Source organism: Glycine soja, chromosome 2, assembly GCF_004193775.1.
Source record: "Glycine soja cultivar W05 chromosome 2, ASM419377v2, whole genome shotgun sequence".
In the NCBI taxonomy this organism is placed as follows: Eukaryota; Viridiplantae; Streptophyta; class Magnoliopsida; order Fabales; family Fabaceae; genus Glycine; species Glycine soja.
The window spans coordinates 2952459-2970681 of record NC_041003.1 but is presented as its reverse complement, the minus strand read 5'-3'; the positions used below and the strand labels follow the sequence as shown (position 1 = coordinate 2970681).

General features: G+C 33.8%; 2 protein-coding genes across 2 annotated transcripts; one reads left to right on the top strand and one right to left on the bottom strand.

The window, feature by feature from the left end:
* Positions 1 to 1362: 1362 nt before the first annotated feature.
* On the top strand, positions 1363 to 12376 carry LOC114380046 (threonine--tRNA ligase, mitochondrial 1-like). Its single transcript, XM_028338959.1, has 19 exons — positions 1363 to 2048; positions 2139 to 2198; positions 2300 to 2389; positions 3220 to 3294; positions 3500 to 3628; positions 3739 to 3828; positions 4911 to 4999; positions 5085 to 5181; positions 5640 to 5726; positions 6083 to 6167; positions 7346 to 7440; positions 8049 to 8081; positions 8170 to 8256; positions 8852 to 8944; positions 9124 to 9216; positions 9306 to 9527; positions 10022 to 10093; positions 10639 to 10710; positions 12030 to 12376. Exons 1-19 carry the CDS (start codon positions 1572 to 1574, stop codon positions 12123 to 12125), a joined length of 2142 nt encoding a protein of 713 aa, XP_028194760.1. The 5' UTR covers positions 1363 to 1571; the 3' UTR covers positions 12126 to 12376.
* A 3049-nt stretch (positions 12377 to 15425) lies between these two features.
* Positions 15426 to 17938, bottom strand: LOC114380039. The gene is made up of 7 exons (XM_028338947.1): positions 17613 to 17938; positions 17349 to 17399; positions 17064 to 17240; positions 16837 to 16942; positions 16584 to 16625; positions 16438 to 16494; positions 15426 to 16241 (listed from the first exon to the last, which is right to left on the bottom strand). The coding sequence occupies exons 1-7, from the start codon at positions 17747 to 17749 to the stop codon at positions 15654 to 15656; spliced, it is 1158 nt and encodes a 385-aa protein (XP_028194748.1). The 5' UTR covers positions 17750 to 17938; the 3' UTR covers positions 15426 to 15653.
* Positions 17939 to 18223: the final 285 nt, after the last annotated feature.

Sequence of the window (18223 nt, the reverse complement as noted above, 5' to 3'; positions counted from 1 at the left end):
TAAAAAAAGATTTGGTTATATTTTAATATTTTTAGGAATATCTTTTAAAATTTAAAAAATACATAAAAAATGTTATTGGTATTTTAGAAAGTAAGTTTCCGTATTTTCATGGGGATATACTATTCCGATTCCTCTTCATTACATTATTTGAAAGTTATTACATTATTTGATCAGAAAAGTTATTACATTACTGAATCAACGATATTCAATAATAACTTTTCAAAACTTGTAATAAAGATGAATATATTCCCATGATACATGGATATTTAATATTTTTATGTTATATTTTCGGAAATAATTTTTTATTTCATGAAATAGACGCATTTATTATTAGTAATAGGTTAAAAAGCATAACATAAAGCAAATCAAAATCCAATAAATTGTAATTTTAATCCATAAAACTTAAAAGTATAAAATTCTGTCATATTAATCATGAAAATAAATAAATAAAATTACAAATAAGTCATAATGTTATCAGATATTCAGCAAAAATTTTAAACTCAACAACTTATTGATAGTATTTTAGTTTTTAAAAGTATATTAATATTATTAATCATCTCATACAACCTTTTAAAATTTAGACTAAAATAAGTTACAAATTACATTTTTAGGATTTCTTTTTATAAATTTTATTATTTTCAAAAACTAAAGTGATAGTCAACCAATATTAATCCACTAAATAAGATTTTCTCTAATGCAAGAATTTTATTGATGAATTATCTATAAGTATATTTATAAGTATTTATTAAGTCTTGAAATCTATCCTAATTTTAATGATTCCCCAAATCTAATCCACATAAAATTTTTGTTATATATATATATATATATATATATATATATATATATATATATAAAATGATACCTCCTCAAACTTAGGGAGAAACACTTGACCACCAAACACTTACTCAAATCAACTTTTTGTTATATAAATTAATTGAATTTAATCAGAAATTAATGATAACTGTAACAATATTTAATACTTTGATAAAAGATTTTCTATCACTCATAATAATTTCATGGGTCTCAAATAAGATTGATTCCCATACATAATACACGTGGTTTAGAAGAAAAAAAAATAGCAAATTAAACATTTACCGAATCAAAAACCTTAGAAACCTCTCTCACGTTACTCACTCACTTCACTTGTAACCAAAGTAGCGCGTAGCCGTAGCACACAACTTCCCTCAATTTTCATTTCCGTTTCCACAAAAAATAAAAGAGAAATGCTACGGCGTGCGACTTGAAGAGGGTCGAATTATCCACCGAGTCAATAGAAACTTGACATCTGTGTAAATATTAATTTAATCAGTCATTTCAAATTTTGGTCTATTACCAAATTTACCCCTTCTTACTTCACGGCACCACACACATGCCGCACAACATGGACGGCCTCACCGGCTCCAAATCCAACTCCCTCCCCCGTCTCCGACGACGCCCACCCTGCCCAATCCTCAAGTTCAGGGGAGGGTTAGATTGGAAAACACGGAATTTAAATTAATCAATATTTTATAAATAAATTCGAAAAGAAAAATATTTCTAAGGTGAAACCAAAATCCACAGCACACTATGCTATGCTATGCTCTCTAATCCGTTTCCGCCGTTACGCTCCTTCCTACCGCACTCTCCACTCTCTCTTTCCGACGATTAACCGTTTCTCCTCCTCCGTCTCCTCCGCCTCCGCCGCCATGGTTGCTCACGCGAAGGACGAGGCGTACCTCAGCGCGACGATTCCGAAACGCATCCGTCTCTTCGAGACCATCCTGGCGGAGCAGCACACTCAGCGCCTCTCGCTCTCCCCGGATCCTATCAAGGTTACTCTCCCCGACGGCAGCGTCAAGGAGGCGAAGAAGTGGCATACGACGCCGCTTGATGTTGCGCGTGAAATCTCGAAGAATTTGGCCAACAGCGCGCTCATCGCGAAGGTCAATGGCGTGCTCTGGGACATGACTCGCCCTCTCGAGGACGATTGCCAGCTCCAGATCTTCAAGTTCGACGACGACGAAGGCCGCGACACCTTCTGGCACTCCAGCGCCCACATTCTCGGCCAGGTTCTGCTCCATTCAGTTGTTTTATTAATTTCTTTCAATTTGGATTGTGACGAACTAATGATTATGATTATTATTATTGGTTATTTGTAGTCACTTGAGACGGAGTATGGATGCAAGCTCTGCATTGGGCCTTGCACTACAAGAGGAGAGGTTTGTGTGTACCTTTTTTGTTTTAACGTGTTTGCGGACTGTTGACTCTGTTGTGATGTTTTGTGTGTGTATTGAAATAGAAAGTGAACGTTTTTGTTTAGGGATTCTATTATGATGCATTTTACGGGGAGTTGGGTCTCAATGACGATCACTTTAAGCAGATTGAGGCTGGAGCATTGAAGGCTGTTGCGGTATTCTTCTTCTTCTTGTTATTTATGTGTTTCTGCTTTTTCTTATTTATGTTTTTTTTTAAATATTTACTCCGTTTATGTTGATTTATTGGGATTATATCTGGTTACTGTGATGAACAATAGTTATAATGTTCAAATGTTTTTCTGTTTATGTTGATCTCTCCTCGTAGTCTTGTGTTTTTAGGACTTAGAGAGACTTTGTATTTGAACAGTTGCGCGGAGTGTAGTATCAAGCTGTATTCCAAATTTAGGCGCCTTTGTGTATATTTTCTTTATCTGGAAGTCTGATTTTCACCAGGAGTGTATTTGGAATGTTTTAAATGGGGTTTGATTTGTAAACCAAATCTTGGGTTTGGAATGTTTAGAGAAAAGGAAATGATTTAGTTTTTATGGAAAATGCTCTTCTAAAGACAATTTTTCTCCAATTTGAGTGCAAGTAATGGTGTATTCATCCTTGAATTATAGTAGGTTAAGGTCTCAATGCACTTTAAATTGAATAAAAGGTAGATATTCATACACTCTTACTCATTTTAGAGACAACTTCACTTTAGAGGGGTCTCATTCAATTTTTCTAAATCCCATGGATTTCATTGCTTTTGTTTTAGTAGTTGTCTCAAATTTGGAATGTTTCATTCAACATTGATTTGATTTTTAAATTTAATTATTATATTGATTGACCATTCAACAATGTCGTTTGATCTATTTTGCTAGGCTCACGTAGTGGGATAATGTTATTATTACTATTGTTGTTAATATATGTGTTGCTCATTATTGTGATAAACAATACTTGTGTTAATATATGTGATGGATGATGAAGATTGGATTTACAGGAAAAGCAACCCTTTGAGCGTATTGAAGTTACACGTGATCAGGCACTTGAGATGTTTTCAGATAATAAGTTTAAGGCAAGTATAACTTTTTTTTTCTTCTGCAGGAGTTGGGTGGGGTGTGGATAAGCTTCTTGTTTTTATGATCTTATCTATTGTCTTTTGGATTACATAATCATATTGATCTGAGCCATATTTCCTATTTTCTTTCACCTATAATTTATAATTTTTTATATCTCAAATTAACAATTTGGTGCTTTGGCTCTGTGGTTATTGTGATCAGGTTGAGATTATCAATGATTTGCCTGCCGACAAAACTATCACAGTATACAGATGTGGCCCCTTGGTTGATTTGTGTCGTGGACCCCATATACCTAATACATCCTTTGTCAAAGCAATTGCGTGCTTAAAGGTACGTATAAACTATTTTATCAGTCTACCATTTCTAGTTTTGATTTATCCATTAACTTATGTCAATGGCAAGTACTTTGGTTTCATTGGTTATTGTATTTGGAATTCCAGGCTTCATCAGCATATTGGAGGGGGGACAAAGATCGGGAAAGTTTACAAAGAGTTTATGGCATATCTTATCCTGATCAGAAAAGTCTAAAGGTGATTTTCATTTCATAAGTTATTTCTTTGAGTAATCCATTCAGCTATTCAGACTGAGCTGTGGTGGATTGAATGTTCAATTGCAGTTCCTTGTGGAACGAGGGAATAACTAGCTAGAGTTGTTAATACTGTGTTATAGCATTTATCAATGTTCGAGCTCGCTCCTCTGCACTATGCTACATGCTTACTGTGGCATTTTTGAAATAATGTGTGGATAGTGCTGCTGTCTCTGTTATGGCTAGAGCAGAATTGTGTCTGCCTTGAAGACTATGGGAAAAGACCACTAATGATAGGGGCTTGAGGGGGTGGCAAAGGAAAAATAATGTCTGCTCTCCATGGTGTGCTGAACATTCAGCTGCAGTACCTTGTGGAATAAGTAAATAATTAATCCTCTGTGGTTATTGGTGCTCCATCTCTTTGCCACATTGCCATGCTACTTCACATATTGTCATCACATTCCACATTTTCCAGGAGATATATTTTTATATTTTAGCTGTTTTATTATATAATGTCATTAATGTCATTTTGAATGATATATATATATATATATGTATGTATGTATGTATGTATGTATGTATGTATGTATGTAAAATGCTGTTTTCCAAATAACTGATAGCCATGAGACACCAATTGCTAGAAGTGCTCTATTTGCTAGTTATCAAGTGTTAACCATTTTTTTTAAAAACTGGATGGTTTCTATTTTAACCGTGAAGGTGGAAACTGGTCCTCTGATCAGTCCTGTCTAGCCTGTATAATTGGAAGTCTTAAAATTGGTCGCAAAACTGCAGAACTGGTGGTGAACCAGTTGAATCATTCAGACTGCTCAGTGCTCACAGTTTGGCTAGTTGAACCAGTCCATGGCTTCTTTATTTTGAAAATGTAAAATGTCATCAAGTCTTGAACTTGGTCTGCACACATGAAAGTACACCAGTTATTTGCTGCTGCACTTGAACTTCTTAGAGTGAAGCTGGAACTCATCGTTATGGTATTTGATGGATCTGTGTAGTAGTAGGGATGTGTGGTCACGCTTTATGGTGTATTATCATTTGATAATTTCCCCTTTTTTGTTTTTAAATTTCCAGGAATACTTGCATCGGCTGGAGGAGGCTAAAAAGTATGATCACAGGATTTTGGGTGTGAAACAGGAGCTTATTCTTCATCATGAATGGAGGTATGTTGGGGTCATTCTTGTCTGATTGCCACTTCTGGTAAGCTTCTCTGACTGATATGTCATTATCTGTCTGTGTTTATTTCAGCCCGGGAAGCTGGTTTTTTCTTCCGCAAGGCACTCGGATCTACAACAAACTCATGGACTTCATTCGGAATCAGTACAGAGACAGGGGCTATCAAGAGGTTAAGTTTTTGGCTCATTTGGCCCTTTTTTTTGTGGCTTAAAAGTTACTTTGAAGTTAAAATCCAAAATAAGAGCTTTAAAAATAAAGTGGATGTTGTTTGTCAGTTTTTGCTTAAAAACTAATTTTTAAACTAAAAGCTCCATTTCATTGTCCCACATTAGTTTGTTCAGATGAGAGGGAGGCTGGAGTACCTCTTTTTTTTTTTATAATTTTTTAAAGCTACTTCAGTAACTGTTTTAGAAGCTACTGTTCCTTCTTTTCTTATATAAACATTAAGCTCCTTAGTTTTTAAAGAATTTTTCTCCGAATGTATTTAGCTTAGCTTCTCCTTTTAAGGTGAAGAAAAGCCAAAAAAAAGTTAAGCCAAACACTACCTTAGTGTAGGAGTTTCTTAAACTGACAGAAAAACAATCTTTTTCCATGTACATGGTACTTACTTGGAAATGGAATCATCAGGTCATATCTCCCAATGTATTTAACATGGAACTGTGGGTGCAATCTGGTCATGCTGCAAATTATAGGGAGGATATGTTTATCTTAGAGGTATGTTTTTTTCCCATATTTATAAATGCTTGTTTGTGTAAAAATGTGGGTTGGAGGCCATATCTTTTTATCTTGCTGGAATCTAAATGAATCATATTTGTCTTGATGTATCTTATTGCTCATGTAATTATTACCTTTATGAATGATCTGTGCGAGCGTGAGACCATTTATGGGGATGTAGGAAACTAAATAGGTTTGTTGGGATTTCTATGTATGTCTACTACATATTTTAGGTTTACAAAACCTGGAAAGTACATTTTGCTGTGAAAAGTACAAAACCTTCCAAGTAGACAATTTTTCCCTCAAAGCAATCAAGTTATCTGACCAAAGCGTATTTTTTTTTTAATGTGAACTAGGTTGACAAACAAGAGTTTGGGTTGAAACCAATGAATTGCCCAGGGCACTGCCTGATGTTTAAACACAGGGTTCGATCATATAGAGGTAATTCTCATTTTCATAGAGATTTATATTTCTGAATATTATCTTTTATGTGCTTGTGTGGGGTGGCTGAGCTAGTCCAGATTTTAGTGTTGAATTCAGGATAATGCACACATTGGAGCTCCTAGATAAGTGGATTGACATTTGCCTGTATATTCATTCTATTTTTTTCATGGCTTCATCTTTCCTCTTCCTGTGACAAGGCCATAATCCTATTGCACTAGGCGACCAGGGCAGGAAGTGTGACTGTGGTTCATCTATAATTTGTAATTTTCCATATAATATCATATTTTTCATTTGGCATAAGCAAGAATTTTTCAATCAGCTATCTTTACAAAAATTGAACTTGACTTTAAAGTTATACCTTTGTGGTGGTGAGAGATGGACAGAATGTTTTCTATTTTACAAGTGAGCTCAAATACTAATTGCTTGTTTGAAACTGTTTTGATTTTTTTGCTTTTAAAAAATGTTTTGTAAATAGTTTTGGAAAATCATTTTTGAGAACAAAAAACAAGAACACAATCTGTTTGATAACACAATCTCTCCCTGTTACTGCTCCACCATGTCGTGGACCATCAATACAGAACTAGTAAGCCCCACATATCACCATCAATAGCAAGTCGCTGTCACACCTGGCATTGGACCCTTATGCATTGTTGAATTGTCCTCTAACCACCATGCCACCAGAGCATCACTCTGCCACACTGAAATGCCTTGCACTGTCAACCAATTACCGTTACAGCATCACTACTTGCTGCCAGAATGCTGGGTGTTGTCAAGATGTCAACCCTTTCAGCAGGTTAGGAAAAAGGGAAGAAAGAAAGAGGTGAAAGGGTTGATGACAGTGTTGGGTAGACAACACATCACTTCCTCTTTTCTTGAGAAAAAAAAAAACAGATTAACAAAACATCTTCAATCTGATCTGATTTTTTGGTTTTTAAAAACTAATTTTGAAAACTTAGTTCCCTAAATTCAAATGATATTAAACAAGTTTTATTGTTTTTAAAAATAAAGAATTGTTTTTGAAAGCTAAATTCAAACAGACCCTTGTCTCTAGTTTGTTTTTTAGGTTGATATGCTTCATGTATTTGAGTGTATAGCTTGAAGAACTGAATTTGATTGAACTGATCTTTTTTATATGAAATGGAATATTATCTCACAACTTTTCAATGGTTCTGCAGAACTTCCTCTTCGTTTCGCTGATTTTGGGGTTTTGCATCGGAATGAGGCTAGTGGCGCCCTGAGTGGATTAACACGTGTTAGGAGATTCCAGCAGGTAAATCTTTCTTCTGTACTTAACACACATGATCAGCAAGATAAAAGTTTTGATGAAAGGGTACATTTTTTATTGGGTTATATTTCCAAATAAAATTAATTTTCTGTTTAGTATATTAAACCAGGAGTTGCATTCTTTTTCATGTCAAGGTACACTAAGGCAGGAAGACATACATTTTAATACTTTATCATGGCAAGATTCTTTGATCTTTCAATTTTATAGGCTTACACAGCAAATACTAATCTCATCAGGGTATTTGAAATTTTGAACACATGTTTGAATCTCGTTATTTTTCTGTTGCAATACTGGAGTAGTAAATGTTTTTTAAAGTAGGTTGGGGATTAGTGTTTGTGAATAGACACAGATACAGGAGATTGGCATCCTCATCTTAAAAATAAAACACCTGGGATGGTGTTTATATACAGTTATTTTAGTGTAGCTAAAATGTCATTTTTTTCCTGGTGATGGTTTTTGTTCATTTTATAAATATGATACAATTACAACCCAAAGAACATTGCAATTCAGTTATCTGGATCATTCACATTATCTTCAATTTCTATTTTCTGTACTGATTGAGTATAATGGCATTTGCTTTAAATGTTGCTCAGGACGATGCACATATTTTCTGCAGGGAGTCCCAGGTGAGTTTATCTTTAAATTTCTGCAACATAAATCTTTGAAGTCTCTTTTGAGCTGAATTTTGAGTGATTAATTTGATTTATTTTACAGATAAAGGATGAAGTGAGGAACAGCTTGAATTTCATCAATTATGTCTATAAGATATTTGGTTTCACATATGAGCTGAAGCTTTCAACGGTATGCTTTTGATCTTAATTGTTCTTAATGAGCATGTACCTTTCTCAATGTTTTTAAAAATCCCTAAATTCAATGCTTAGTTCTCAACTTAGGGTGATCCCAGTACTATCTTAATTGTTTTTGTCTGTGAACTGTTTAGATTTTATTATGCAATCCCATTTATTCTGACATTTCCTGCAGTAGATTAAATTATAATTATGACTTCACTCAGTTCACTGGTAGCTTATTTAAATTTCTAAAGATGTATAGAATTTTGATTGTGGGTCCTCATGTATTTATGATAATAACTAGCCAGTGAATCACTTTTTAAGTACACTGGATCAAATTTTGCATAATCAATGCATTCATTATTATATGTATTATTAGTTTTTGGTATGGTAACTTTATGTGGGGACTTTTATTATAGTTCCATCACTTCCATGTAACTCTGAATCACTGATACTCATATAAACTCCTTTAGCAAATTTCTGTTGTCTTTGTATCCTGGTTCCCAGTTTGTGCAAACCAATACTTTTTTTTTTCTCTCAATTAAAGATAACATCTCTTTAATATTGTTTTGTTATTTGTTTTTTGCATGTGTTGAATATTTGAGTAGAGGCCAGAAAAATACCTAGGAGATATTGCAACTTGGGACAAAGCTGAAAGTGCTCTTAAAGAAGCTTTAGATGATTTTGGCAAGCCTTGGCAGGTAATTATTTCCTCTTCTATATGTCTTCTAGAATGTTTCTTGCCAGCGATATATAGTTTAGAATATTGTCTGGAACATATGGCTGTAATTCTGATTAGAACAAATTCATGTTAGATATCAAAAAGTGTAGTTTGCCTATCTCATTTCAATTCAATTATATTCTGTGTAAAACCTTGCAGTTGAATGAAGGGGATGGTGCATTCTATGGACCAAAGATAGACATCAGTGTATCTGATGCATTGGGTAGGAAATTCCAGTGTGCAACTTTGCAGGTTTGCACTGTTCAGCTGGATTTGCATTCACTTGATTCAGTTTTGAATAACTTTTCAGCTGATGGTTGGATGAATGTGGTTGCCTGCAGCTTGACTTCCAGCTTCCTGATCGTTTTAAGTTGGAATTCTCAGCTGAGGATGAAGCCAAAATTGAGAGACCTGTAATGATACACAGAGCCATTCTAGGATCTGTTGAACGCATGTTTGCCATACTTTTAGAGCACTACAAGGGTAAATGGCCTTTCTGGCTCAGTCCTCGTCAAGCAATTGTATGCCCTGTGTCTGAAAAGTCACAAGCTTATGCATTACAGGTACATAGCTCTGAATTTTAGTCTTCATTCTATGGTATACTTGTCTTATAACAATTAAATGATACAGATGATGTGTACTGCATATCATGTGACAACACTTTTAATTTAATTGGAGAATATATTTTTGTGGCATCTCATGTTTTTCATGCCTGTCTAATGTTTTTATTGCTGAGCTTGTGTCTCATTTTGAAATCATTGAATCAGTTTGGTATCTAGTTATTAAATTATGTTGAGTCTGTTTGGTTTGTTGATTCTCTCTATTTTCACTGATAATTACAAATATCCAACCTTGTACAATTCTTTGAAAATAGGAAACAAAATGAAAACATCATTTTTGTAACTATTAGCAATAACAAAACATGTCCTTATGTTGAACATGCCATTGACTTTTCATTGTTCCATTACTAATTTGTGTTAGGGTACTAGTATTATGATATGTGAAAAGCAAGGGCTAGTTGTTTATTGTGTAACATTCTTGCACTGCAATTTTCTAGGTGCGAGATCAGATCCACCAAGCAGGGTATTACGTTGATGCTGATACAACTGATAGGAAGATTCAAAAGAAGGTAATATATAAACTTATGCCCAACAATTTGATTTTAGTATGTCATTCATTCAGAGGACAATAATGCCTACATTGTTTTTGATGTACTGCCCAAGCTGTTGCCACTAGCAGTTACTGATGAGTTAAGCTGTGTGTTTAGTGTTACTAGATTTTGTACCCTTCATGCAGCCAAAGTGTATGTATTCTTCTATTTGTGATATTAAACATTTAAATTTATTACTTTTAACAAATTTTATTGCAGTTATATATTTGAAACTTCAGTATTATAATTCATTTAAATAGAACTAAACTACTTATTTAGTCCCCTAGACATTGACATGACATCAATTTTATCCTTCAAAGACTTGTGATATCAAACAAAGGTAATGACTGTTTATGCATTTTAATATTTGGGGGATTTATTTGATATCACAAATAGTAGACTAAATGTTTAGTGAATCAGTAATTGAAAAGTTCCCTTTCCTTGTTATAATGGTATACTTTTTTACTATTAATCTAGTATCCTGCAAGAGAATAGTCTTAACTAGAAGTTGTGGCATTCTGCAGGTGCGAGAAGCACAATTAGCACAATACAACTACATCTTGGTTGTTGGAGAGGAGGAAGCTAATACAGGACAGGTTTTTCCCTTTTCCCTTAGTCATTAAATTAAATTTGTAGTGTAATTAGATTTCAATTCTATCCCCGCCCCCCCTTCTCTATAAATAAACTTCTGCCCTTTTCTTTCTGTAACATATCTTTATATGCATTTCATCTGTGTTTGACCTATATTAATGATCTTCTTACACTTGGAAAATTAAGTTGGTACTACTTAGAAGTGTATAAAGGAGAAAGACAGCTTGCTGAGATGAACTGTGCACACATAGTGCTTTGGCTAAGGATTCTAGCTTGGTTAAAAGTTAAAACTTTGTTTAAGCTCCATCTTGATTGATTTTAATTAAAAGCATGCTAGTATTTGTCTCATTTTAGAGAAATTATTAAGTTGTCCAGGCCTACCAAGTGTTCATAGTCCCAAGTCCCAGCCAATAACTATATAACACAATTTTACAATTTCTGTGAAAAATTTAACACTTAATTATGTGTTGTGAAGATTAATGGGAACCATAGTCCTCTTGAACCACCTAACAATTTATCCTCATTATAGCTCAAGTAACTGCATCAAATTTGAAAGGGATTTCAAGTTAGATGTAATGTATAAGCCTCAGTTTAATTTCAATAATTCTGATTAAGGTTGTATCTGTTGGAAGTTGAGTTTTTTCTCTCACTGTTATAATTAAGATATCTCTGCAGATTTTGTGGTTGCTTGCAACTATGTTTAAAGCTTGCTTGTGCTCGGAAAGCAACTTGTAGTTGCTGGCTAATGATGTCTAGCTTTGTCATAATTTGCTGTATGTTTTGCCCAATGAGGGGGCTTTATAGCTTTCCTATTTAAAAACTTATTTTATCAGTTCATAGTGTGCAAAACTGAATTATAAACTTGAAATACATCAAAGCAGTTTTGTTACTCTCTTCTTCTTCATATATGTTTATGTTTTCTGGTTTATACTTCACTACTTTTATGCTTCTGCATAGTCTGATTGCATAGTCTGATTAGATCGTTGCTCCGTCTGATAGCTATTTCCGCTTCAGTCTGATAGTTGTTTTCTTCAATCTGATGCTCTGTCTGATTTATTATCTGTTCTGTTTTTGCTTCAGTCTGATCAGTTTTACAGCATAGTTTGTTACCCTTTTATGCTTCAGTCTTATACCCATTTTTTCCTTTGCCATATTCCAACCGTATCATCTATTAATTTTGGAGGCTTTACATTATCTTAGAGGTGGCTATGGTCTGTGATATGTTTGAAGACATTACTATTTTCTTATAGTGCCTGTGTTCCTAGACTTTCAGGGTTTACGCTGTTGCTCCTTGATTATTGATCATGCTGTTTTGTTGTTCCAGGTGAGTGTACGAGTTAGAGACTTGGCAGAACATAAGGTTATGAGTATTGAGAAGCTACTTGAACATTTCAGAGACAAAGCTGCAGCTTTCGAATGATACTTTGCATGTGAAAACTGTCGAAGAAAATTTTCAGCCCCAAATACCTTAGTTTTACACAGTTGTGTGCGCATTTTGATTTTCAACTTAAGCAATTTATCCTGATTTTATTTATGATTTGAATGATCACTGTATTTCGCACTAGAAACATAATGTGAATCTTGGTCATACCTGGAGCGCACTCTGGTTGATCTTTATATCGTTTTTGTCTACGTTCCGAGCTTTATATCAGCATTAGAGTTTACATGTCACATGTTTTTATTTTCTTTTAAGTTGGCTGACATTTGAGGAAAATATACCTTTTTGAGTTGGTCCTCAATTATAAGTAACTTGTCTGAGTTTTTCTTAGGATCCAGGATTCTCTCGTGGATTATTTAGCTCGTAATCAAATTGTTTATTTTTAAGATATGCATATTTGCACAATTTGCTGACCAGTAATCAAATTTAATTTCTTGAATAATTATCTTTTTAAATGTTTTTTCAGAAAATTTCTGATTAATTTTGGATTCTAAAATAAGTTGTTCCAAACATTCTCCTTGCCAATGGATAAACCTATGGAGTTTTTGCACAATAATGGATATCATTGCATCATTAAAAAAATATATATATAAAGGATGAAACGTTATATGCCGCTTCAACTTTTAAAAGTTGAAAATACTTCAGAATATTTTTCTTGGCAGAATAATTGCCATACTTGTATATTCCTCAATGTATAGTTTTTACTATATATTATTTTTTTCAATTGTTATCCTTAATTCTGTCTAGATCCTGGCTGTTTCATTGAGGCCTCGTAGCATTAGGTTTTAGAATCACAACTTTGTTTCTACTGTACTTCAGAAGGAAGAATTAAAGTGCGTTCGTAAGCACATTTATTAAGGATCAGAAACTTTGTCATGGAAGTTTTATAGTTGTGACTGACTTCAAATATTATAAAAAATTCTATTAAATTCTTAATTCTTTATTTGAGATAAAATTTTGATAGTTTTTTTTTTTTTGAAAAAAACAATCATCCATGTGTCATAATGCTAAAACTTGAAGGTGATTTGTCGTTCCTATCGACTTATATGATGAATTTTTGGTCGTCAGATAATTTATATTGTATTTATATTATTTTAAAACTAAATTGGAAAATTAACTATGAAATTATTTCTTTTTGTAAAAATATTTGTGTTCTGAAAAATAATTAGACACATGCTAATTTATAAATATAAGGCCTGCAACAATTTATTCACTATTTACGTTATTTTTTACATTTTATTTTTATTTTCATGACAAGAAATGGAGAAGGGTATTTTTGAGTATATTAAAGGGATAAACTATTAAATAAGTTAAATTGATATTTCTTGAATTTATTTACTTAACTAAATTAATATCTAGGTTGTTCAAAAGAGGTTATAGATATAATTAATATACTTGAATAATTAAATGTTATTATTATTATTATTAATATTATATATATTATTAATAGTTTTATTGTATCGTCAATAAATCATATATTTATTGATTTATTTAAAACTTACAAATTAGATTTATTAACTTATTTGAGAATATTTAATTGCTTAATTTTAAACTAATTTTCTTTTAAGACTTTCAAATTAAGTAAACTTCACATCATATAAATAGGACAAGCTAAATTCTCATTGTTTCAAACAAGCCTCAAACATGTTTTAGGTAAGGATCAATTGGCATTTGGCATGCGTGACACATCTCCATGATCCTATATATATAAAGTATAAACAACATTTTTGTACTCTACTCATATAGCTGATACTACCACATGCACATTCGTCAAAATGTTATTAATTAATTTATAATTAGAAAATGACGATTTACATCACAATAGTTACTTTCATCGTTGCTTCTAGCACCTTGAGGTTAAGGTCTCGTAATGTAAATTAAATTTGCAAATTGTACAAAAAACAATGATAACTATTCATGTTTTACCTTTATTTTAAATCAAATAAAAACCACTCACAAAGTGCATGTGTAAGTTTACATGTGTGTGTATGCTGCATCAATTGACACTTTTGAGTAAAACTTGTATGACACAAGGGAATCCAATTTTCACTCTTCATCTTGACAAAACGTCGAAATCTTTGCAGCTGCTACCAGCAACCTACTGTGTGGTGTTAATGCATGTTTGGCAACCAATTTATTTACTAATAGGCAATATGGACAGTAAGTTTGGTTATATCCTTATTTTGCAAAACAGCCATTATTATTTTCAACCATGCATGTAATTTTCCACTATGCATATAACAAAGGGTTCCTCAGTGCAATACACTACAGTGCATGTGGCAGCCGCGTGACATATAGCTAAGTAGTTAAGTACTGTTTTTTTTTTTTTTTTCTACTTTTCTCTCTCTCTCTCTCCCCACAACCACCACTGTGTGCCTCCCCCATACCTTCGCATAGCGAAGAGCCTCTGGGTAATGAGGTACGAAGTTTTTTTGAGGGCGAGCCCTGGTGCAGCGGTAAAGTTGTGTCTTGGTGACTTGTTGGTCATGGGTACGAAGTTTTTTTTTTTTTTTTAATTTCTGAAACTTATATAATTAGTATTTATAAAAACAAATAAAAGGTTATATAACACACTAAGTTTATGTTAATTAATTTATTATCATCTTTTTCTTTTCTTTTAAAAAAATTATCAAAAAAAAAAACTTATTAGTCATCCTTGCTCCCTAGCTAAGACTCACAAAAGTACCCTTAATCTTGAGTAGCTTGAAGCCAAACTAAACCTGTACAGTCACGTATGTCCTCAGCATGCTGAGTGAATGGCCTTATTATATGGACTAGAATGTATATATATTTTCTTGTTTTAATCTAACATGTGGCATATCATGATTTTACCATACAACAATGATTTTGGACAATTCACTTTTCAAATACTCAATCAACACTTATTATTATTTCTCTTAATATATCTTTCAGTTATCACCTTATATTGTTTTTTTTTTCTTTCTGTTTTCTCTTCATTAAGTGTCAAATAAGTTTTTTTGTGTCCGAAAATATTTTTTGTTTATTAAAAGTTACAATACTATATATGTAATATTGCTTGTTACACTTAACAATATCCTTAAACAGCCGCAACCGCTGATTTTGAAGTACATTGTGCTAGATTCGCTGTGTGTGTATGTGACTACGTGTGCTACCAACACATACATACACACACCACACGCTCATTGACTGACAGACACATCATGATCATCAGCAGCTGCAGATATGCACACGCATGCATGAAATATTGGAACAACCTTCCTTTGATACTACTACAATGATATAGCAAGAATCAGAAGCATCTAGAAAAAGAACCAACAAAGCTCAAAACGCAGTAGTTATTATTATTATTATTATTATTGTTATTATTATTATCATATATAATAATACTGATGAAGCTAACAACTCACTACAATGTTAGGACTTGATAATTAATTAGGACTAATTTTCATTAATATTGCCAATGATGATTCTTCCCCATCATTCGGTGTTTTTGTTTTAGAACGGAGTACTAATTAATGGTACTGAAATTCAAAATCCATTGTTGGCTCCACTCCTAGTTACATTATTATTATTATTATTCTGAACTTGATGGAAGTGATGTTGATGATGATGTTGATGTTGATGTTGGTGTTGGTGGTGGTACCCTACTTCTGGCATGGAGCTGCTACTCTCACCTATGTCAAGTTCTGGTCTGTACACCTCTTCTTCCAACTCTTCCTTTGCCACTTTCTGCATTCCCATGAACTCCAATGGCCTTTGTGATGGCAAGAGTGATTGTTGTTGTTGTGTTGATGGTGGCACCACTGAGGGGAGCTTGGAGAGAAGTGCCTCAAGGCTACTCATTGAAGGAGTTATCTTGAGTGGCAAGTTGAAGTGGCCTGCATGGTGATCATATAGTTCAGCTTGTTGGGGTGATGATGAAAGGTGGTGGTGGTGGTGGTTGTTGCTAATTCCATGGAAATGCTGCCATTGTTCTAGTGCTCCATACCCTCCTCCTCCTTCTACTTTGTAGGGGTATGCTGAAGATGAAGGGTGTGGCAACAGCACACCAGGGATGCTCTCAATGTAGCTGAACTTTTTTCTCAAAAGTACCACATAGCTCAGGTCTTCAATCACCTTCAGTTCCATCAAAACAAATTAGATATAAGATTGGTTTAGTGGTGAAAAAAAAGAAAGAAATAAGAAAAAAGTCGTAAGTTAGAATCTCTTGCCAATAAAAACTAACAATCCCGACAACTAATAGTTATCGATTAAAAAAACTTGTAAAATAATTTTTTGTTAATTGTGAGAGAGAGAGAAGAAGAGGGAGAACCTTGTGAACAGCTCCTAATTGAACAACACCTTCTCTTACAGCAATGAGAGCTATGGTCTGAAAGATATATAATTGATTAAATTAATAGAGAAAGGAGATTTTGTATGAAAACCAAGGGGGGTTTGCATATATGAGTGCCATAGTACCTTTATACCAGACAGGAACTGGGCTTCCCAAGTCCTAGGGTGCTGTAAAAGAGCATATATAATAAGGATATATATATATATATATATACAGGCAGATTTTCTTTGGGAAGCATACATAATTAATTAAACATGAAATCATGTCTTTTAATTATGTGACATGAAATTAATGACTAATGAACTTAGATGATTATGTTAACAAACATTTATTTGGCATTTAACGCTGCAAGATATATGTGGGGTTCTTCTTTCTCACCGAATCTGCTGAATTGTGCCATGCTGTCAAGAAGTTGATTTCTTGATCATTAGGCTCTTTGTATATCCACTTGTGGCTGTGATCTGCAGCCACTTTTCCTATCAACCTGCTCCATTAGACATGATTAATTAGCCTATAACCTCTTTGCTTTGATGAACATCTTTCAAGAGCAAAACAAGAGAAATGTGACACAAATAAGTAAATGAATGTTGATTAATATTGCATACCCTTCTCCATAGTTATAGATCTCATGTGACATCTTGAAGAAGAGCTCCGGTTGAAGCCCTTGGTAGGGCTGAAATTCACAGTTCCCATAAGCAGGTGGGGTAGAACAATCACCTGAGTTAATTTCAGGTGCTGCTGAGGCAGCAAAATTGCAGAAACCATCTTCCCACACCAATATCCTGCATGCATATATATATAAACACACTATGTTAGCCAAACTAACACAATAATCCTGCACTATACTGTGTTGAAGTTAACACTCATCACTCAACACTGAAAAACATTACCAATTCCTTCTGTTTCCTCTTGATCTATCATAAGCCCCTTGTCCTTCCCACCTATATAATTTCGAAGAAACAAGATTGAAGAATCAGCACACATGTATCATGGAAATGCTTTCATAAAGTTATAGTTAATTAATTAGTCCACATATATATAGATATATACTAGTATATATATGTGTGATGTATGTGCCTAGCTAGCGAACAAAATCTCTCTTTCAAGGAGCTATATATAGAATTGATTGATCTCTCTAATTTCCCTCTCCTTACTTGGGTGGAGGGTAGTTTCTAGGCAAGATCCTCCAGAAGACTGCATAGACCCATTGAGAATTTTCATGGCTGCACAAACTTCTGAGAGTGTGTTGAAGGAGATGGGTAACAGCCAATGGAGTGAGATGTTCTTCCATCAAATCAAATCCTCACAAATTAAAGCAAAGCAAAATTAAACTATATCTCTTCTATGATCTCTTTCTCTTCCCTTACACCCTCTTACCTAGCTATCTTTATGAGTGGGGAACTGCAACATCCTATACTCCTTTATATAAGCCCACCAACAAGAAAACCTCACATTTATACCCTCTCTCCCCCCTCTCTCTATCTTTCTCTCTCTCCTACACATATACAATACATTTAGGTGGGGTGAAATAAATGGACCATAAACTTTTCAATTTACTCAAAATATTTTAACATTTTATTGAGACCCCACCACCCTCCCTTCCCCAAATCCTCATTTTTTCAATATCCTACAATGTTGAAAACAACCAACCTCACCCAAATTCATGAACCGTCTAGCAGCAGCAGCATATGCCAAACCTATATAATATATAATATATGATTTTAAATTGTGATGCGGTGAGCCAAAAAAAAATCTTTACATTACG